Consider the following 23,662-nt stretch of genomic DNA (forward strand, 5'->3'; position numbering starts at 1 on the left):
GGAAGAGGGCACACTTGGTTGGCGACGTTCGATCCACCCCTTCCGTCGCGACGACTTTGGCTCGCTCGCGCTAAAATTTCCCCGCTTCGCGAGTCCGTCACGGGGAAATATCGCGAGATGCCGGAACGTTCTTGCGAGGTGGCAGCTTTAAGAAATAGAAATTGCCCATTTTCCGTCGCTCGTCGAAATCTTTTGGGGTAATATTTACCTTGGAATCATGGGGAGAAGAGGGCGTACGGGGAGAGACGACGAAGAAATAAGAGGAATGCGAGGTTGGAGGGGGCGAGGGAAGCGGAGGCAACCCCTTTATTAGATTACCGGACGAGTGTCGCAGCATGGGCACTCTTTGAGTTCTCGCCGAGAGGACCCTTCGGGCTTATTGTCTCGTTTCCACAGCCTCGCCCTCGGTCCAGCCACGTCCGAATCTATTTATTTACGCACTTTTAAGGCGCCAGTCGACGACTAGCGCTCAAAGACACTGCAAATTGGCCTGGAATTGATTTCCCAGCCGCGTTCAGACCGCTTCCCTTCGCGCTTCGCCTCTTCCGTTTGCAAATGGCAGTCGGCATTCGCAGGGGTAAACGCTCGTGAATATCTCGTGGTTCGAATAGGGTGAACTTTTTGGGGAAGTTCGTGATTTCCTCGGGATTCATCGGGGGCCGATTCACGCGCAAAAATTTACATCTCGCAGATATCCGAGAGCGCGGAGAAGACACCGAGGTGGTAGGCAAATGAACGCTGCGAGACTCGACATCTGGTATGGCAAAATGATCCGAGCGACTGGATTAGAAAGGAGGATTCGGTCGCAGTCGTTTCATTTCAAAACGCGTACTCTCTGTGCGTCCCGACGAGCTGCAAGAGTTATGGCGACGAGGCTGGTAATGATGGGACAGCTGCGCGGTGCGCGGTATTGTTCGTTTCGAATTCACCCTAGCTGAATTTTGAAAAGTCACATTCACGTTGGTCCAACGCACGTGCTGTGTCGATTCTTCAATACTACGAGAACGTTCGCTTATTATCGATTCCGCGTTCAATCGTTTTTCATATCCGTCTCCGGCCTTCTCCTCGCGCGTCCATTTCGAAATTACCAATTTATTAGCGCTAAACCTAGCATGGTCTAAATCACCAATTTACCGAATTTTCGTTAAAAATTCCGCGATCAGCGTTATCATCTTAATCACTCCAGGTCTTCGCCATTTTTCTTCCAATATACGCATAATCATTTTCTCTTTTGATATTTTCTTCAATGATACTTCATTTTCTAAAGCTTCTACTTATTTGAAATTCACCGATCATTTGACCATGGTAGGTTTAGTGTTAACGTCCCTGCTCGAATCGGGGGTCGTTCAAATTATTCGCAATTTTATCCCCACGCGCTATTAACCCTTTCGCTACAACGGATATGGCCGCAGAGTCCCTCCCGTAGAACAAAGCGCCGTGTAAAAGGTGGAAACATTACGCGTGCGTAGTCTTTAGCATTCAGGGCCGTGTTTTCTGAAGAAGAAAAGAAAACGAAAAAGAAAATCAAATCATCAATCTATAGCGATTACAATTCTTTGCCAAGAGAGCTAAGCGAAATTTATTTTAATTTTTACTGCAATTTTTGTAACCGGTAACTATAGTCATCCGTAGTAACGAAAGGGTTAACACTTTGACTGTCACGGTGGTCATTGGTGACCAGAGCGTTTGAACTACTCGAACTACATTGAACTACAGTTAGTGCATTTTGAATATATCCGCTAATTAGAAGATACCTTGAAATAAAAAGTGCCCCATTGAACGATTAAAAATTTTTATTGCAACATCAAAAACATATTAGAACGAATCTTGCATCTAGCTGTGCACTCCCGTGACGTCCTGAGGGAAACATGTGATTTCAACGTGGCAGTGAAAGGGTTAAATCGCGAAATTTTATTTTCCTCTCCTATCGATCGATCTCGTGCGTGCTAAAAATTTTCCTACCCTAAGGATAAACGCTCGTCGAGAGATACTTTGCGAGGCTCGATTCCCAATGTACCTTTCTCGGTCTTAATCCCTCAACGACGAGAAACGCAACAGTTTCGTAAAATCGAGAAGAACCGAGAAGATCCAGAGAAGAATCCGGCGGATCGTTGATCCTGGCTTAGGACCACGGCGTTTCGCGTAATCGTGAGGGAGGGAAACGTGAATTAGGGGTGGTTTATTTTTCTTCCTCTTACGTGCGCGCACGCACGGGGAAAAATAGGCGGGGGATGACGAGTGAATGACAGGACAATGAGCCCGGTCTGATGCACGCGAACGCTCTATGACGACTCAATATGAGCGTGGACGAAGCGGACCGCAGGGTTGCACTCTCAATGCATCCGAATCTCGAATTTCTCCGTGCTTTCTCTCGGTCTTCCGATAAAGGGGCGATTCATTTACATTCGGAAACGATCGCTTATGATCTCCGATCGAGACCGCCGACTCGTTTACGTGGCCGTATCGGTTATTACGGAAATTCGATCGGCTGCTGCCACTTCCGTCGTCTTTCGTAGCTCCTACGATTCGGTTAATTATGCGAAGTAAAATATAATTTTGTGTACGCTTAATTTTAAGATACCGTAATTTTTTGAAACCCGTAGCAGCACGAGTACCTTTACGGTCACTACAACTGTTTCAACGGAATTTTTATTAACGTTAATCGTTTCTCCCAGTCTTTAAATTTTTCTCGTTCACCCACTCATTTTAACCCTTTGCACTCGAGAGGTGAGCTTCAGTCATCATTTCATAAAATTTGGAAGATCGATATTAATTAATATATCAAATTTAATGTAATGCAACAGTGTGCGAGGTATCGTAGTCAAATAATTCTATAATTTTGTATTTACTGCTCAAAATGTATCGTCAATTTTTTAGTAGAGAATCTTTGAATTTCTACTCTTCTCTAGCCAAAAAATCGTCGAGTGCAGAGGGTTAAGCATAGTATCTTTTATCGGCCAAGAACAACTTTAGATGACTCTGTACTATATTATTATTTTTCTTGTTACCAAAGGGTTGTTTAAAATAAGTAAATAAATAAATAATTTCTAATCGTACAGCGATTTAAATATATTCGGATGATTTTCGAGAATTTCGTGACGAATTATTCTGGGAAAGATATAAAACGTGGATAGAAATTATACTCACGTAATTTTCCGTCTCTTCTTCTCTTCTTCTTTTCTTTTGTCTTCGGAATGGCAATTTTCGATGGAAAATTATTCCACGTCTCTTTCCTCGGAGAACAGCCCTTTCCTCTTCAAGAGCGAACGTGGAACTAGCGGCGAGAGTTGGAAGAAAGCTTCGGGACGAACAGAGGAGGCCGCGAGGAGGCCCATGGACGGGGCCAGGTCGACGGAAAAGGGCGGAAAAAAATCAGTTTCCAAGATCGGGGCAACTCGGTGCCATTCATCGGTCTCGTACCTTCCCATGACCTAGAAATTCGGGAATTTCTAAAGCGGAGGATTTGCGTTCAAAAAACAGACGGTTTCACCCCTTAGCATTCAACCCCCTCCCCCGGCCGGCTTTTTTCTACCCCGAATCGCTTCTTCTACGCCACTTCTCGTTTTTTCCCCCGCTTTTTCCGTCCTCGTTCGCTTCTTTTTTTCCACTCAAAAGACTACCCCGAGGTTTAGAAAAATCCGGTGAATATGCAGGATATGCATCATCCGCGTCCCCCTTTCATTTCATCCCTCCACGACGAGGTCCGCTGCGAGATGATCTTCCGAAATCGGGAAAAAATTTACCTGCCTACTACCCCGTCATTTCGCCACTCTCTCTCTCTCTCTCTCTCTCTCGTCTCCTCTCTTTTCGCCTTGCGCGATATTAAAGGGAGTCGTTACGGGGAGAAAAAGCATCCGTGCAGCGTCGGATTTCACCCCGAACCAACGCTTTTTCACACAGTTTTTACGCGTTTTCGGCGAACCGGGGGCCTCGATATCGTGGCACGGGGGTCGTCGAGGATTTTCAAGCGGGCACTAGCTTCTGGCTGTCTTTCCAACGAACGTTCTCATGCTTCCGGGGCCCAGATACAGGGCCTCGACGTGTTCCAATAATAAATCACCGTACAAAAAGATCCGCGAATCGAGGTAAGATCGATTCGACGCGACACGCGCGATTCTAAAATAAAATACACGATCGCTCGAAACGCGATTTTTACTCTTCGTTAAATTGAAATAAAAGATAAAAATTAGTAATTGTCAGGGAGGAAGAAATATCTGAAAGAAGCGAGGGTCTCCCAGAAGCCGTTGCCTCCGAGTTGAAACAAGAATTATCCACTTTTCGGTCAGGTGGGAGCCACCGACCACCCCAGGGACGCTCCTCTGCCCCCTTCGTCCCAGTGCCGTAGCGATCGGCGAACAAAACTTTCGGCGAAACCACCCTTCGATTAATCGGTGTATACCTACGCTCGGAGAATGGCGGCCAGAGGAAGAGCCGGCGATATTCATCTGTCAGTGAGAGTCTACTACAAAGAGACGATCGGAAAGGGTGGGTCTCGGTGGTGAAATCGATCGATATCGATGGATCGCGGTTTTCCATGACGCCTGCGCGCACGGTGAAATTAGCGATTGGAAATTCGAGAATCGGGGGATCGAACGATCGGGGCCGCCGGATAAGGCCATTAAACGTCGTATCCCGATCGAGGGATTGCGAAACCTGGACGTTCGAGCCGGTCGTCGGAGTTATAGATACGTCAAGGAAATTCAGTTAACGAACGAAACTCACCGGCGAGACTAATTGACGTTTGCTTAATTGGTCTATAATTCGGGTGTTCGTGCCATGGTTGAAATTAAAATTAAATCGCTAGTTTCAAATCGCTTCGGTTTGTATACGAAACTCTTTTCAATTCGAAATGTTAAACACCGGTGAATATGAATTCGAAAATGCAAACCAAAGACGATTTGCATTTCGCGTTTCGTATCGATCGCGCGATGGAGGAGGTTAGCTTTTGAACGAGTCGATAAAGACGAGAAATTTTCTATTCCCTGAAAAGCGAGTATCGTTTCTACAGTTGCTCGAAGATTAATTTCCACGGCTCGTGGCCGCATATTAACGTGGTTTCGAAAGCAGAGCAAACAGCAATCGGGCCAGGTTATTGAGGCGGCGCGCGTTTTCCACGTCTCCGGCTCGTTCATCGAGGTTATCGATACGCGCGAGTTTACCCGCGCACCGCTGTTTGATTTATTCGACATTACTCGGCTGAGATAATCTTATTGACTGTTAAAACATGTAAAACGGAGGTGCGCCCTCGGCACACCGTTATCGTCCTCGAACGCACACGCATAACCGGTTTATCGGTCGTCCATTGTAACACTCGATACGAGGATTACGGGTTTACACGGACCTTTGAGAATTCGACTTCAGGTGCCCGTCGGAATTTCGGCAACGGCGTTAAACGAACCGTTTCTGGGTCGAGCTGGAACCGCTTTATCGGAGATCCGGCCGAAGGAATGTCTGATAAGAGTTCGGATCGTTCCGAGAAGTTAGGCGTTCCACGTCGAGGCGAGCCGTGAACCGTTGTAACCGGCCACGCTGTTCCAGCTACGCTTACGAGTGTTCACGAATGTTCACGATTTCGACCAGGTTTCACGATTTCGAAGCTAGCCTGCGTGGCAGAAGGCGTCCGCCAGACGCAAAGGGGAAATCGGTGGTGTCTCTGGGAAGCTTTTATTTTCCGTGACACAACGCGACGTCACGCCAATTACCTCCGGACGGTGGCCAGGACGACAAAGAGCTCGCGTGTCGAAAGTCTTCGCTTCTGGATGGTAATTAACGGAATGACAGAGGCCGAGCGTCGGTCAGCGAGCCGATTTCCATCGTCGAGATGCACGATTTCAGGGTGTTCTTTGCTACGCCTTTGCGCGATCTTTGCGCGGTTGTGCGCGTGCGACGATAGTCATCCGCGAAAACGGTGGCAGAACGAGGGAACCGGGTCGATGCAAATTTGCAAGGAGGAGGCCGGCGATTGGACGGAAGGCCGAAACGACGAGACGCGCGGCATACTCTCGGCCGATTCCGTGCAGCGGCTTGTCGTTCCACGGCAGCTTCTTCTTTCTCTCCGTCGCTCCGTGAGAAAAGTCCTCCCTCGATCGTCCGGCATTACCTCCCCCTCTTCCGTCGTTGCAGAAGCGCAACAGAACGATCAAGAGAAGTCGCGTCGGCAGAGAAGCAGCCCGCAATGGCAATACGGGCGACCGGTCCGCGGGCCTACCAGTTTTTGTCCCTGTCCTACGGGGTTTCTCGCACACACACGCCAACACGCGCGTTTCTACTCTTATGCGAGCAACAGCTCGACCGCGCGCCAATCCCTCGGCGCACCTACGCTCCGATAGACTCGTTCGTCTCTCTTCCAACCGGACCAATCCGGGCCACTGTGCCTCGAAATTTCTCGGTTCCGCGAGTTTTCCTCAATCTCGACTCGAAAAATCCCATCGACGAATTTCTTATTACGGAATATTTCGAAGGCGATGAAAGATCCTCGAGGAGTCGATCGGGACTCGCTATTCGAGGATCGGTATCCGCTCGGAATATAATGGAGTATAATGGAACAGGCCCAGAGCTTCGAAACGAGCGTTCTCGGGTCGTTTCCTGGAACGAGGAAGAATTTCATCCGCGATTTAACCTCTCGCAGGATGGGCCCGATCGTGAGACGCATTACGCATGCACCAGGAGCCGGTGCACGCACTCGGGCACGCATCCACGCAGAAATGCATCAGCCGATTGCATTCGCGGAGAGCGCGGTTGCATTGGCGGTGAGGCCAGCCAATCGGGTTATCGGGCGACGAATTCACCCCTCCAGGCCCAGCTGAGCCGAGCTTCGAGGCGGGCAGTTTGCTTTAAGGATCTCTTCGTTTCTTTCTCCCTTTTTCCCCCTTTTTTATTCCTTGTACCGCTTCTTTTTTATCCTCTTCTTCTCCCGTTTCTTCCTCCTCTTCTTCTCCCGGTTCTTTCGTCCCCGCTTTTACCTTCTCCGTCTGCACCGGTGGCTGTATCGAGTAGCCGCCACTTCCGAACGCGAGATCGCGGCCGGCTCGTGCTCATTCGCGTCCGTTCGTCCTGCGAATACCTCCGCGGATCTTTCCATCGCTTTAAACAGGTATTATCCCATCTCTCCGATAATATCCAATCGCGTCCAACTTTTCATATATTCCAAATAAATCGGTAAAAATAGTATATCGCGGGAATCGATGTTTCGACCTTTCGCGCTTCCAGGATATTTTCTACGCCGAATCGAAACGGATCGAGACGTAAGGTCTTATAGAAGGAATTATGGGAAAGGAAAAAGGGAAGATACTAATTTCCGATGGTTTGCCTGCAAGGAACTGAACCGTCGCGTTCCTAACGCCGCTAAAAGAGACAAAGATTAAAGGAAAATGCTTGTGCAGAGCCCCGTCAGGTCGATATTGGCCTAGGTTACACACTCATCGATGCTGCACTTCGACAGCAAGCCTTGCGGATTGTTCATTGCGACAGGAAAGGTGGAAACGCAGAATTTTTATAGTTAACAACACATTTCCGTACCGTTCTCGGGTTTTCTCGTGTTCCGCGCGCCATCTGTTGAGAATCGCTCGCGAATTTTCTCGTTTTTCACTCGTGTCTGTTATGGAACTTGCATGTCAATGCACTGTTTTATGGAAACGTGCGATCCCTGACGCATGTCTTAGATATTTCTATGCGGTACGCAACGTGTTAAGAGAGGTTAGGCGAAACTATCACGGTTACTCGCGTTTATCCAGCGCCTGCGACGTTGTTCCGCGAGACCTAACCTAAGTTAACCTAACCTAACCCTTTCTCCGAGACGTAATGATCGGAAACGGATGGAAAGGAAAGAGCGACGGATCGTTGAAGGTTCGCTCGGAACGTTAGCCTTTCATTGTCTCTGGGATTTATCCGGGTGATGGTTGTAAATCTTCCGCTACCGTGTTCCCTAGGTGGCGTCGCTGCGGCAACATGGGAATCGCCATTGTCCATGACGTTCACCAGCCGGCGTCGCGAATGCAACGAACAAGGTTATTAACTCTGCCCTATTTGAATACGAATTCCCATAGGCACGAGTTTCCCCGTGGATCGCGCGTTCGTTTTCAACGAGTACGGGGAAAACGCAGCCGTATCAAAAGCGAAACGCTACGCGAAAGCAACAGCGAAGGCAACCGGCATAATAACGCTTTAATTAACCTAGCCAGGGCCGGCGATGAAATAAGATGCGCTAGCCATACTCACTAGCAGAAAGTAAGAGGTTAGAAAGGCTCACCGCTGGCTGAATAGGAAATGATTTTCTGCCACGTTTCAGTCCCTTTCGCGTTTCTTATTCACGGATCCGTGGACAAGGCAGCCAGCGGCGTAACGCTCGTCTAACCTGGTCCCTCGTTCGTTGATGGTTTAATTCATCCTTTAAGGAGCGTCGCTGTTACGCACAGCTGCATCGAGCGGGGGAGCCGCGATTAATCTAAATAAAGACATATAATCATCGCGAGCAGCGCCCGTCAAAGTTTCCGTATAATTGCCCGTCTGCCGATTCCCGCGGCGAGCCGCGCGAGATATTGCTTTTCCTTCGATCGAAGGGTGATCAGTGTGGCGTTGAAAATGAAATCGTCCGTCTCGTAGCCCGTGTTACGTTCCATCCGGTTCTAAATGCCTCGAGACGTTGTTTCCTCGATTTCAAAGTATAACCAGCCGTACGCTCCGAACGCGCCGCGTATATCGTTACGAGGAATTACACAGCGCGTAATGAGCAAGGTAAAACGACCGGATGGAATTTTTCTGGAAATTATTATGCGCGATCGCGGCTGGTATTCACCGTGCAACGACATTCCGCAACGTAACGCGTCTAGTTCGAAATCGAGCCGACTAGGATCCGCGATCGAACCGGCACGATCGTCGACCACCGTGAGAACTCATCGGACACGTAGCTGGACGCGAACGTCGGATGATGAATAGATCGGCTCGCGAGACGGATAAGCGTGCGCGCGCGGCTGAAACGTCGACGGAAAAGTAACGAGGTGCGAGGTGCGCGCGAGCGCGCGAAACCGCGCGGCCACCGGTAGATTAATTATGTAGCAAGTGAAAAAGAGAAACTGGGAGGTACGAGATGATTGCCGGCGATTGGCCGGGGAAGCAGGCAGGAATTTAATAAGCCGTCCGCCGCCCGCCTTATCGCCAGTTCCCACGTGCATCCGCGCCGTGGAACTCGCATAAATGCATCGCGAATTCGATCTCGTCGCCGCAGTCTGCTCGCGTTCGCGCAGCGCAGCGATCCCGAACGCGCCGGGGCTGATCGCGAGCTTCGCGGTGAATGCAAATCGATCCGGCCAGTCGCTCCGAAATTATCATAATTAATCGCAGGAATATCGTTTGCTCGCCTCTCCCCGAGCCAAACACCGGTTCCTCGTTAAACCGCCATTTTCCGCCGCGTCGTGCGAAAGCACCTGTTCCTCGACGTCCATTAATTCGCCGATCGCCCAACGATTCGCCGGAAACCCGATTATCCTCGCGTACCCCCGACGCGGAACTAGGCGGGACGCGCGCGCCATCGAGCTCGATTTTCATTGCGGTTTTCCGGTCGATCCTCGTCGATATTCCCCCGATCCTGTGCCGATGTATGCGCCTATGTCGCGATCGAGATAAGGGCACGTTGCACGGAGTACGAACTCGCGCGTGCTCGCGATACATCCGCGAGGAAATTCGCCGGGGAGGAACGGTGACGGGGAATAAAAAATGGCGTAACGGCAGACAGCGGCAGCCACCCCATTGCCGACCCTTTTCGATCGAAAGTCGTGCGTCGTTAGAGCGTAACCTCGCGCATCGTGAACCGAGGGAGAGGTTTGGAGGGAAAAAAAGGAAAAGTTTAAAATGTTTGAGGAAGGGGTGGCCACCCCGGTGTCCCCATCGCTGGTCGCGAGGTGCCGGCAGGGGTTGCGTTCCTGCGGAATGCCTCGAAACGCGTGCTGGGTTCGTGCCACGCACCTTTCCACGCACGTTCGCCCATTTGTGCGACGCGACACGGACACGGAGGCACAGGGTGGTGTGCGTCGGTACGCGGGAAGAAGCGTTTAGGAGCGGAATAGACGCAGATGCTTGGCCGGGGAGCGAACAGACGGGCCCAGCCGGCTTTTTGGGGCGAGGAGGGGCGGATGGTTCAGACGCCGTGGACGTGTGTCTGCCATTGTGATTTTAAAATCGGCTCCCCATCCCCCGTGTGCCGTCGCCATCCCTCGTTTTCCACCCTTTGAAGTCGCGACGCGCCGGTATTACCAGTCCCGTGCTCCGGAACCTCCGATCCTCGTGGAAAATGTTTGCTCGCGGCTTTCTTCGTGGAAAATTAATCTCCGCCTTCCTACCTCGTAATACGGAATACGAATTGCCTTCTCCTCCGGCTCCATTAATCGTCTTTGTTTCTGCGTGCGGACACAGACGGGGCGTAGCTGGCCGCCCGAAATCCTACGCGATGCTTCTCCGCTCTCGTTCGTAACGTTTCAACCCCGGCAGGGATGCTCGACACGGTACGTCGACCACCAGCCGCAGGCATAAACATTCAGCTGTACTCACAAGAGAATCGAGCGTACCCCCTGCGCGTCATCCGCTCGAGAACGAGGCGCAGGGGTAGCAGCGTCGTCGCCATAACCTCGACAACGTATCCACGGTTACCGAAGTTCGGCACGAGAGATCGTTACTTTCGACACCGCGAGTCGCGCGTATACGAGCGTTGTTTCGCGGGGTGCCCGAGAAGGGTTGCCGAGTACCTCCCCTTTGGTTTTAAAACGGTGGGAAAATGGCGGCCGGGCGCCGCAGGTTTCATGCAGATTGGCTAGGTGTCGGTCGGAAGGAGTTATGTCGAAGGGTGGTATCTCGACAGCCCGTCCGCGGAGGGCGGTTTCGCGCTTGCGCTCACAACCCTTGCCGCTCTCCGTTTGATCCCCTCTGCCTAGCCCCAGCGATCCGACCGGCTCGTTATTATTCACGTTTTTTATTGGTCGACGCGCAGGTAGTCGGGATTTACATAATGGCGAGCCTCGTAGGAGCACCGATTACGCTGTTGAATTATTGAAACGTTTTAATAATTCCGTTCGATTCGCGCGATTCCATTCGTTCCTCGAATACGAAGGCATTCCGCGTGGCTCGTTAGGCCTTGCGAATTCTTCGCCGGAGGAGAGCAGGCGATGGCTCGCGCGATGGTTGCAGCATCGATTTTCGTGCGGATCGCGGAGAACGTCGAGGAGAGGTCGTGGACGAAGAGGGAAAGTGCATTTCGGGGTTCAAAGCGTTTTCGTGGACGGCACGGAAAAGTGTACATAAGGGGTGGACGAGCGTTAAGGTAGCCAGAAGCGGCGAGAGGGGGCTGGCTTTATCGATCTGCCGTCTGACAAGGGCAACCAGCAAGAAATAGGGAAACCGTTCTCTCGCGATGAATGCCGATCCTTTGTCTTTCTCTTCCCACCGAAATCATCCCTCTTTTCCACATTTCTCCACGTGGACGAGACGACGCTTGGACCTCCGATGACGCGGCGACGAATTAATCCGAGTTAATACGATTTCGGCGTCTCGAACCGTTCCGTTTTCTACCTTTCTCGGTGTAACATCGATAGGGAACGATCGTTGAAAGAATTCCCGTCGACGACTCGCGACGCGTTAAAACGCTAAGTTAAAACGATCACGGCTTCGATAGTAATCGGGATGTTATCGGTCGATTCTTTTAAATACTACACTATCGTCACGATGGACGATAAAAGCTAACGCGTTGCCGCGTGTGCGTGTACGTATACGTGTGTGCGCGCGCGATCGCGCGCTAGCGCTCGCTCGTGTCCCGTCTTTTTATTCTTTCCGTTTTCTAATAAACCCGTAAAAGTGGCGCGCGCGTATTAGTATCATTATCTGGCCGTAGCGTAAGTAGTAACGCTTGATAATCGGATACTTTTTCTAGATAAAGCCACTTTATTAGTTCCAGAGTAAACAGCATAAATTTTCCACTATAATGCGTCATCCTAATGAATCTCTCGAAGTAATTTAATTACCTCGATGCAATTAACTTACATCGTTATCGATAATAAAAGGAGAAAAAGGAGGAAAAAAAAGAATATAATTCCCTCGTCGACTCGTCTTTACGGTCTTCTTTCCTCGCTGCCTCCGCTGCCACCCGTTCTTGCCTCTTCTGCGCCTCCTCGTCCACGCTTCGCCCTCCCCGTCGGGGCCCGTTCGGCAATTTCGTTTCAATGAAAGGACGATTAACGCGATAAATTCGTATCGCTGACCATTTCGACGGCCGCTTGCGAAACTCGATGCCTCGGATAACGATAACAGTTTCACGCGATCCTACTTCTCTAGTCACATTTCTGATCCTCTATTTTAATTTTCACACCACGTACGCGCGTCGCGACTAGCCGATCTCGATCGCGATTACGCGTCTTCGAGACGCGTACGTGACGCGATGGTGACACGCGTTTATCGTCGATCGGCCGGGACGTAGCGCGTCTTCGTTATTGAAATTACGAAAGATCGAGCCGATCGAGAGGGCCGTGATAGCGCGTACGTTTGGGAAACGATATCGCCGGGACTCCTCGCCGGGTCGCAGCCGGTCGAAGCGACGACCGATTAAAGGTCGTTCACACGTGCATCGGGAAGGTGCTCCCGAGACGCGTGCATCGCGGAGGTGCTTGCACGTAGATGCTCGTTATCTCTGCCGATGCGACCGCTCTCGCGGGGCACCTTCGTGACCCCCTTCGCGGGCTTTCGGCCCGTTCGGCACGTGGCCGTCGGATCTTATCGGCCGAGCAGACGAGAGGCGACGAGAGGCGACGAGAGGCGGAGAAATTTGATTATCGAACGATACGCGTAGGAATTTTTCACACGTCCAATTTGCCTGTAATCGCGAGATGGACGATAATCGGGGACAGGGCTGTATTCGCGGCATTTCGTCGGTCGACCGGAACACCAACGGTGCACGTGATTTTAATTTCACCGTGTTGCAATCGAATATCGACGGAAATTACGAATCACGGACCTTGTACCGTATGCGTAGACGCGATTAATTCCGCGCGATCGTCAGGATCCACGTGTCTCGCCACCATCCGGAACGATTTTAATCCGAGCGGATTCCGCGCTGCGGCGGACTCGCGCGAGCGCGGAGCAATTTATTTATTGGAGAAAGTGCCCGAGGGCCCGAGGCACCCGTCCTACGTCGCGGCTCCTGTCCTAAGCAGGATTCAATTTGGCCACTGCCCACGATTCCACCTTCAAAGAGGAATCACCGTCGTCTATATAGCCCGGCCGCCCTCTCGTCGACGTGCACAGGCGGCTCGGTCAGCGGCCTCCGCTATTAATCTTATATCGAACGCTTTATCCGCGTCCGTTTCCACCCCTGCCCTCCCTCCGCTCCCCTTCTCTCCTGCCGCCCCTGCCGACCTCTTCAACCCTTGGACGAGCAGGAATTTTCAATTCTTTCGAGTACCGCGGGAAAGCAGATTGCCCCGGGCCTCTGCCCGCGACCTTTCCTTCGATCCACGAAATTTCACGTCCACCTGCCCGCTTCCAGGATGCGTTCGGTGAAATTGCGCGGTACGTGACGCCGCTAATGTCGCACGGTACCCTGCGAACCGGAAGTCGCCGGCTACGCGAGGAATTCCAGGGAGAAGGGAACGGAATCGAGATTGCCAGGGGCCGCTGGAAGGACGCCGAAGTCGATTTTAAAAGGGAATTCGAGACTCGTGCGGACGTTTCGCGAATAGCCACCATCGCGTGGATGCTCGCGTCGAGAGACTCCCGAGACAATTTGCCGGATCCTCCGACGGAGCTCGGGTCTCCGAAATCGTAGTCGGAATTAATTTCATTCCACGCGATCGAATTATCTCGGAGTTGTATCATCTATAAGGGCACCTTTCTCTCTCGATTTTTGGGAAATTAATGCAACGCTAGGCGCCCCTTTGTAACGCGTTCAGAGGCTTTCTAATTACACCCTCCGTACGACGTATAGCCCTCGACGCTAGTCATTGTCCGCGGCGCAGGATGGCGTAGACAGGAAGAACGTGGATCCAGGCCGCGATTAATCGCGCACGGAAATGGAAGGACGTGGAAACGAGCGCGGTCGCTTCTGGCAGGACATTATTAGCCATTGTCCGCGGCGCAGGATGGCGTAGACAGGAAGAACGTGGATCCAGGCCGCCGATTAATCGCGCACGGAAATGGAAGGACGTGGAAACGAGCGCGGTCGCTTCTGGCAGGACATTGGCCAGGACGAATAAGTAATGTAGAGGTCCATTATGCTGAAACGGTGAAGGGTCTTCGAGCAGGGTCAGCCAATCCCCCGGAGGGCCGTTAAAGTGAAATACTTCTGAATGCAAGGTGGCTGACCGCCTCTCACCCCTCCACTTCGACCCTTCCACTTCTTCGGCCCCCTCCTTTCTGCCCCTTGCGCCTGTTCCACCCTCGACGTTCGTACGAGTCCATAGGTAAATCGTCGTTATCTGGACAGTGATAAACCCGTGAATGGAGTTCGCGCCTGCTGGACGAACGAGCGAGGGGAATGCAAAGGGAGAGAATCGGATGGATGGCTCCGTTTATGCGGACCGGTATCGCCTCGCTGGGATTTCCACGGCTCGTTTTTAAGAAAATCAGGGGTCACTCTAGCTCTCCGGGGCTCGACGAGCCAACGAGAGGCTCGTTTAACAGCCGACGTTATTGCGATTTTATCGCGGTAATAATTAATTTCGTTTTCGCTTTATCGTCGTTCTGCACGTTGTTCTGAGAATAGACTTGGGTTGCTTTTGAGGAAGCAAGGAAAGGTGTAGCGGATCGATGAGAGAGCAGGCGCGATCCTCGCGAGCAGAGGCGTAATTGAATTTTCCAGGGCGTGCTCGCGGAGGCTCGTCGGTTTCGCCGCCCTCGAGGGGTGGTTCCGTTTGTCTCCGTGTGCTGGAGGGGAGCATGCAAACACCGCGAGATTAAAGGAGCAGTGGTTCGTTCGATTCGTGGCCTCGAGACACGCCACGGGCCAACAACCCTCGCGCAAATCCAGTCCACGCTGGTACAGAGGTCCAAAGGTTGCGGGTTCGTCAAAATTACCCTGGTATTCCAGTACGACGGAGTCTCGCTGAAATTTTATCTCGTTCGACGTATCGACGTGTCTTCGATTCGATGACGAGAACGCGATTACCGAGGTCGATCAATTACTCCTCGATCGCGACGCGACCCGTAATTAATATAATATATTATTTAGAAGCGATGCGTGGATGGGAGTTGCAGAAGGTAAAAGGAGCGTCCAATTACCGGTATTATTGCCAGTACTATTAATTACAGAGAAAATAACGATAGCTCGAGGTTACTCCGGCCGATCCTGAATAATTATCTTCCCGTTCGGATTCCTTATTGCCTGTTAATTATTCCCTCGCTCCGCGTTCCACACGCACACGCGTTAACCATGCTAATCGAGGTAAATCCACGCGGCTCGAAATTCCGCGTGAAAACGGCGCGGAGCCTGCAACGGGGGAAAGTCCCGATTCATAGTGATCCCTGCGCGCTGAAAGTTGGCATAAGTATCGAGGAAGAATGGAGGGTCCACCGGTCGGCTCGAGGTCAGCGGCCATTCTCTGATGATATTGATTAGCCGACGCCCTTAGTTAGCGCCAGCTACACTTTCTTTCCTCTCCTCCTCTCCGCGTCTCCCGTTCCTTTCCGCGAATACTCGCTCTCTCGACCACCCTCCGTCGTTCGAATCGCCACGACCAACCCCGCTTTCCACCCTCTCCTCCTTTCCCACCCTCTGCGTGTTTCCCTCTCGCTTTCCGATATACGGGAAGTTCGCCTCCTCGCCCTCGTTAGCGCGAGCAGGGACGCGAGATAACGTTGGAAGGAGACGGGTCGAGGCTAAATCATTCATCGAGCAAATAACGCCGGGGCTGACTCACGTCCCACGCATGCGGGATGATATTTGCGTGCAGCCTACGGTCACGTGTGGGGTGTCGAGCAAATCCACGCTCTCTCGACGAGATTCCCGGGGCTGCCGAGATGGCAGGCACGACAGAGCTTCGTCGAAGATTTCGCGATCGCGTCGCGAAACGCTCGCGAGAATAACGCGAGAGGTTAAAGAAGGAGCGTGTAACGAATTCGCGGCAAGGAATTTGAAATTCCGGATAATTCTATACACCGCGTAGCGAGGGTTGGCAACGTTGCGCTGCCAGGGTGTAATTAGACACTGCAGGCTGGAACAAGATCCAGAGGCCGGCATTGTTCCCAGAAATTAAGGGAAACGAGGGAAAGCCGGGAAAACTGGCAGGAATAGGGGATCGGAGGGTGGCTAATTACGCGAACTCGTGAAGGGGGAGAAGCCATTTTCTGCGCAGACACAAAGGCCCCAGCGTTATATTAATACAGACGAGAGAGGGACGGAAAATTTGTTTCGGGACTTTCTTTTGCAATTTGATCCTGATGCACGATAGCGTTACACGTCCGTTGGCATAATTTCCGAGCGCTCTTTCTCTCCGATTCGACTCGGCGCGCGTATCAACCGTCGCGTACACGTAATAACTGTGTTAATTTATCGACGTCGAGAAGACACTACGCGCACGTACAGTACCTACAGCTCGTTCCGCGTTAAAAGTAACGCAGGTGTGACGGCAAATTAACGAGAATTTTCGCTTGTTTTCACAGGTAAAGTTTGGATAGGCGATAACGAGGTCGCGTGGCGGACGGAACAGTCTTTCAAGAGGACCTCACCCTTAAATCCTTGCACCACCGCCACTACCACGACGACGACAGGTGGCGGAGCACCGGCACACCCCCACCCGTCGCCACCCATTGCCGCCCCTGTGACCACTCCCGATCACAGAAGCCCCAGCAGTCTCCACGTGAAACTCGGCATATCTCCCGGTGAGTACCAATACCGCGCTTTTGTGAAAGTCTAATCAATTCACGCATCTGCGACACTTTCGACGACCGCTTCAGCATTCGCCCGGGAGCTGGTTGTAAATTTAATTATTTACGAATCGGAGGATAAGTTAGCAAAGTGTCGGGTAAATCGATGGAATAAATCCGCATAACTTATGCCGGCAAATGCGCGATAAGATCGAGCCGTGGCTATCGACGGACAGGAGAATCACTCTGGTCGGGAACGGTGGCAGCACTCCGAAAAAGCGGAGGGTCAGCGGCTTAAAGCGGCCTTAAAGCGGGGCTCTTTAAATAATGCAATAAGCTTGATGTCATTTGCCGGACAATGGGAGGGGGATGTTCCTTTTAGGGAGAGGTCCATCGAAATTGCCCCTTGCAGGTGCTCGCCTCCGACCCTCGGCGGCTGCTCCGCCAATCGCGATCGCCCGATTCGCGATGCTCGTCCCGTTTTCACTCGCGCCGATAATTGCCAACGATAACCGTTACCGTCTTTACGCCGCGTTCCTAAGTTCCTTCGGGAAGTTTTATTTGCCCTGCAGGACCATTCGTTGAAATTTTCTGCCAAGTCTCTCTCTTTCTCTCTCTCGAGAGAGAGAGGGAGAACTCCACGAAAGATCTTCCGAAAGTTTGATCGCGTTTGGAAGTGACGCAGAGTATTTTGTCTATCGGTCGACGGAGCTTTCTTTTCCTCTTGGAATTGCCGATTATGCTCTGATACTGTTCTGGGTAATAAAGAAATAGGATGTAAAAGGGTGCCCGGTTGAGAATAATCGGTAGCCCGGTCGGAGGCGTTGCGCTGGAAGTGCGGCATCGCATCGCGCCGCTATCGATCCGAACCGGAAGCCGGTCCAAGAAGCGCGGTGGAAGGCGGATTCAGTCCGTTGGAACGGTGGCTCCTTTCGTTTGCTTAAATAAACATTGCTCGAACAATAGCGTGGGGGCCCGGATCGGGGCCTGTTTCGCCGTCGATAGCCGCGGCGAGCAGGGGCAGGCAGGGCTGATTCCTCGTCCTTTTTCCGTGGAAAAGAGAGGAAGCGGCATGTTTAATGCATCGTTCAACATTTCCATGTCAAACATCGCTTTGACTCGCGGAATTTAAAACCGTCTGGCCGGCGCACACATGAGCGGACGGCTGGGGGTGCGTGTGTGCGAGCTGATGGGAAAACCGGCCATCTTTATTTACCATCGAGCCGCCAGTGGACAAGGTGCGCCGAGGCTCGATAAGGGCGCCGATCGATAGGGGTCGAAAGTTGAAAGCCGCGCGGTTGTAACGCGACACGACCTAACGTCTTCCTTCGATTAGCTCGTGGGGGTGTTTCGAGATCGGGCACGGGGCAAAGGGGTGCTCTCTCTCGCGGAAAGTTTACACCGACCTCGATCTCTTTCTTTTTTCGCGAAAACTTCATTTACTATTACTAATGGTAATTTTTAAATTTCCAGAATGGGTATGGATATTTCCTTAGGGGGTGATTCGAGATTGAAGGCTAGGATATAGGGGGTGGTATTTCTTTCTCTCGCGGAAAGTTCCGAATGACTTTAATATCATCCTTTTCTCGCGACATCTCCGTTTCCAATTATCGATGGTAATTTTTCAGTTTTCGGAATAGGTACGGATATTTTCTAGGGGGTGTTTCCAGATCGGAGACTAGGTTAAAGAGGGTAGTGTTTCTTTTATTTCGCGAAAAATTCAGACCGACTTCGATCTCTTCCTTTTTCGCAACAATTACACTTCCAATTATCAATGGTAATTTTTCAGTTTTCGGAATAGGTATGGATATTCCCTAGGGGGTGTTTCGAAATCAGAGGCTAGGATAAAGGGGGTGGTGTGTTTTTCTCACGCGGAAATTTCAGACCAACCTCGATCTCTTTCCTTTTTCGTGACAACTCCATTTTCGATTATTATTGGTAATTTTCCAGTTTCCAAAATCGGTATGGATATTTCCTAGGCGATGTTTCGAGATCAAAGACTAGGATAAGGGGGTAGTGTTTCTTTCTTTCGCGAAAAATTCAGACCGATCTCGATCCCTTCCTTTTTCGCAATAACTCCATTTCCCATGATTAATGGTAATTTCTAAATTTTTAGAATAGGTATGGATATTTCCTTGGCGATGTTTCGAGATCGGAGACTAGGATAAAGTGGGTGGCGCTTCTTTCAATGCGGTTTGATACGATTGGTAATTTTTCAATTCGACTAGCGACTATGGATACTTTCTATGGAATGTCTATGGACATTTAAGGAGTAACGGAGGGATATATAGGAGTGGCGCGTTCGATCGTAGTCTCCGCTTTAAGAGAGGATACAGGGCGAAGAGCGCGGTCCTTCCGAGTCTATTTGCCTCGCAAAGCTATCCCGCCTAGCTGCCAAGTGTGTTTATTCGGTATATCAATAAGGACGAAGTGGACGAGAGCGAGGACGAGGTTCCCCAAGGGTTTCGTCCTCTCGCTGCTCGCCTCTCTGCCGGACAGCTTGATAACATTATGTTTCTTGCGCCGACATATGCACTGGCCGGTTTTTGAAGAATGAGGGACAGCACCCTAAAACGATCCACGAACCCACCGTGGACATGTGTCGAAACGATGATCCTTTCGCCTCTGAAAGCGGCGCGAACCCCAAAATAGACCCGCGAAAACCTATAAATCATTGGAATAATTAAAAACAAAACGACCAAGGGGCCCCGCGCATCTACCCTAAATTCCGAATTTATATAAAAGAGAAACGCACTGTCTGTCCTGTCTCTTGCCACCGACTATGTAAAATTTCGGAAAACGATTAACGATTCGAACAAATTCTTAACGGAAGATGGCGAAGGCCGTGCAAAGGCGAAAGGCACGAGGAGGAATTGCGGACAAGTGCCTGTTAAAAAGTAATCTTTGAAGTCAGTGAACTGTGTAACGTAGTCTCGTCGCGTGTAAATTACGCTGTCCGGTTACGGAAGGATCCTTTCTTGCCGTTCTCGGATGTATCTCTCCCCTGGGACTATCATTCTTCTCTTCGGGATCACCCTCTTCCTTCCGAGGTATTTAAATTCCGTTTATTCGACCAACCCCGGCCAAATAATTCCGCGTGCCTGTCCGTTTCAACGCGTGCCTGTACTAAATCCGTAAACGCGAAAAGGCTTGTCTCTCGCACCCTCTGTCTCCACATAAATTGCCAATCTTCATTCCACGTATCTCGTATAAATAAATCCACTTAAAAAAATTCCTCTTCGTTCCCTTTTTTTCTTTCTTTTTTAATAATTTTAGCAACTCCGAGTAATTCTCCCGAGGAAATTTTTCAGTGACGGCACGAGGCCGTTCGTATCTCCATTTCGTCGTGCAGTTTGAAATATCGAGCAGCGGCCATATGCGAGCCAATAACCGAGGCTACGCGTGGCTGGTGTACGCGAGCGTTTCATAACGGCGACGCAAGGGACGCTCAGGGGGCGAGAAAGGGTGGCCCGTGAAATATTGGCTACATAGATTTCGACCATTATTGGCGCGTGTAAAACACGGCGACATTTGGCGCTAAATCGATCAGACTCTACTCGCGCCTCGTCACTGCTACATTCGCGAGGGTCTCGCGCTCTTCGTGAACTGCGAAAATACCTCGCAGTCGATTAACTTTGCTTTGACTGCTGTTGGTCATGCATGACCGGTCACGGTTTCTCCTGTCACGACATGGTGGTGGTCATTGGTGACCGGAGCGCTCATATGCTTTGAATAATAAAAATAAAGAATCCCATGGCGTCCTGTGCGAAGCGCGTGATTTCGGCGTGACAGTCAAAGTGGTTAATTCGCCTCGTAGCTTGCTACCCTTCGACGCAGACGACATGGTGGTGGTCATTGGTGACCGGAGCGCTCATATGCTTTGAATAATAAAAATAAAAAATCCCATGGCGTCCTGTGCGAAACGCGTGATTTCGGCGTGACAGTCAAAGTGGTTAATTCGCCTCGTAGCTTGCTACCCTTCGACGCGTCAGAGACGTTAGACGCGGTCCTGCTTAAAATTCGAAGAAAGAGGAGCGACTGGGGAGCAAAGGTGTCGATACGCGATAGATCTCGCGACGCGGAAATTACGCAGTGCCGTGCGTACCGTTTTCTTCTGTGACGCCACGATGGTCACTGGTGACCGGAGCGTTTGTACGCTTTGATTAATAAAAATAAAGAATCCCATGGCGTCCTGTGCGAAGCGCGTGATTTCGGCGTGACAGTCAAAGTGGTTAATTCGCCTCGTAGCTTGCTACCCTTCGACGCGTCAGAGACGTTAGACGCGGTCCTGCTTAAAATTCGAAGAAAGAGGAGCGACTGGGGAGCAAAGGTGTCGATACGCGATAGATCTCGCGACGCGGAAATTACGCAGTGCCGTGCGTACCGTTTTCTTCTGTGACGCCACGATGGTCACTGGTGACCGGAGCGTTTGTACGCTTTGATTAATAAAAATAAAGAATCCCATGGCGTCCTGTGCGAAGCGCGTGATTTCGGTGTGACAGTCAAGGGGGTTAATTCGCCTCCTAGCTCGCTACCCTTCGACGCGTCAGAGACCTTAGGCGCGATCCTGCTTAAAATTCGAAGCCAGAGGAGCGACTGAAGAGCAAAGGTGTCGATACGCGGTAGATCTCGCGACGCGGAAATTACGCAGTGCCGTACGCACCGTTATGATTACGGAGTACTCTAAATTTCTGCGAAGAGGTAGCTGGAGGAACGAAAGACAGGGATCAGACGGCTGTAAATGGACGTCGCGGGGCGCAATGTATTTATGGAAGGCCGTGTGGCCGCGGCCTAAGAATAACAACGGATAAAGTATTCTCGCCATGAATATTTCGTATCTTCTATGGGGATCTCCCAGCTCGAACGTCGTTCAAATTGAATTCTGATTTAACTGGCCGCGTCTTGCCAGCACAGAAATATCCTTTGCGCGCTGCTGGCGTCGCTTTCATCGCGAACAGAAAGAGGAGAGAAGGAAGCGGAGGTGGAGGAGGAGGAGAGGAAGGGTGGACGAGGAGGGGGTGGTGGTGGAGGAAGTGGCCACGGGTCCGGGGATCGATCCTTTACGTAGGAATTTCCTTCGAGACGAGAATCGAAGGGAAAGATCTACGCTGCGAGTTTCGCAGTTTCCGCTGGCCAACTCTCTCTCCCTCTCTCTCTCTCTCTCTTTTTCTCATATAAGTTATGTGATTTATCGTCACGCAGTTAAGAGTCCGGATTTATAGTGACCGAAGTTGCGCCCAAGTTTTATGGCCGGTCGAATTGTTTCGAACTGCGCTGAAAGCTCTCTCTCTCCTGCGGAGCGTGTTCTCGCGCGATGAACGCGCTCGAAAATTCAATTAAGCGTGGAGTGGGACGTCCCGTTTGACATCGGTGCTTTGAAGTTGGCGGGTCCGCGGCATGGGAACGGAAAGGAGCGTCCACGGTTACTTTCTGCCCCGTGGTATTTCGAAATCGTACATAATCGATCGGTTTACTCGAAAAAGGAACACTCGCGACAACTTCTCGTTACGCGGTGCAATAGGAATAACACGATCGAACAGCCGGGAAATCGGCGTCTCGCGAGGCTCGTTGCCACGCGATGATCGCGCGCTGATTGCTCGCTGATGGCGCGAGACGCGGGAAAAATGAGATGCACGAGGGTAATTGACGACCGGCTTTAATAAGCAGAAAGACGTTGCGGCGGAAAGCTCGAAGCAGTCGCGTGGATCGGCGCGAGGCACTCGCAGCTGCGCTCGCCGCAAATTAGCATGGGGCTATAAACGACAGCGGTTTCGACGGACGCTGAGTAAGACGTGTCTTGCATCCGCGAGTCGATCGAACGGTTAACGAGGCTGCGATGAAAATCGCGCAATTCCCTCGGAAATCACGCGCATCGCGTTCAGATTTTCTCGTTCTCGTCCCAACTCTGCGTTTTCGCGGAATGACGCGGATTTCTGGGTAATCGCGCAGAAAACGCGCGCGGATTAATCGCGACATTTACGCTCGGACGTCGAGGATCGCGGTTAACCCGGCATCCCGTGGCATCACGGAGCCGTAACCGAAAGAAGATAGCAATTACCCCAAAAATTTATAATAACGCGCGATTTACCATAATTAATCGATTACGGCGGGACGTGCGGTCTCGCGCTGGATCGCGAGGCACCACGCTAGCCGAGGGTATTTTTTTCAGATCATAATTTTAGATAGGCCGCTGGCCGTTCCCGCTGACGCAAATGGCGGCGTGTAGGCAAATTGAGGTGAGATTGGAGGTCAGCGCGATCCGCCGTCCGTTGCCGCGGCTCCCCGCCTCGTCTACCGGGCGATACAAAAGCAATTTGCAACTTTGCTGCCTTTATCTTAATCCCTCGGGACGAAAACCCGATCGATGCGCGACGTCCTCGAAAGCAAAGGAATTTCGCGATGACGCGTTTACGGCTCGTATCGGCATCGAAGCCGCGAAAAGAGGATGACCATTGCAAAGGAAACGATCACGGCTCGTTACGTCCGTCGTCCGATGGAGATTTCACGAGAGGCTCCGAGGATGCAGATTAGCGAAGGAGACAAGAAACACGCGTCTATCCGCGCCGAACGGCTATTAACATCGCGATCATCCGAGGCCTCTATTAATAGCGAACGGGGAAAAAGGCCTGGCGGAGGATCGATTATTTTCTTGCCTCGGTTAACGCCACCGTCAGTTCACCGGGGATACCTCTGACGTCTTGCACGCGCGATGTCTCTATTTCACCAGGGTCGCCGTCGTCTTCTTACGCTCTCCGAATTAACCGAATATCTTTCCCGAGCGAGCAGCCAGGAAGCAGGGGAAATTTCGAAAAGCTAACTACCGGTC

At 51.3% G+C, this 23,662-nt stretch overlaps 1 protein-coding gene across 2 annotated transcripts in view; it reads left to right on the forward strand.

Annotated features, from left to right (window-relative positions):
* Window positions 1-23,662, forward strand: part of LOC108554997 (POU domain, class 2, transcription factor 1) — a 118,341-nt gene that overhangs the window by 41,202 nt on the left and 53,477 nt on the right. For both annotated transcript variants that reach the window (XM_017910473.1, XM_017910474.1), the window contains one exon: window positions 16,633-16,851. In XM_017910473.1, coding sequence (XP_017765962.1) covers window positions 16,633-16,851 — 219 coding nt within the window. The remainder of the gene's footprint in view (window positions 1-16,632; window positions 16,852-23,662) is intronic.

This window comes from Eufriesea mexicana, unplaced genomic scaffold (assembly GCF_001483705.2).
Source record: "Eufriesea mexicana isolate 0111107269 unplaced genomic scaffold, ASM148370v2 scaffold100, whole genome shotgun sequence".
NCBI classification, from domain to species: domain Eukaryota; kingdom Metazoa; phylum Arthropoda; class Insecta; order Hymenoptera; family Apidae; genus Eufriesea; species Eufriesea mexicana.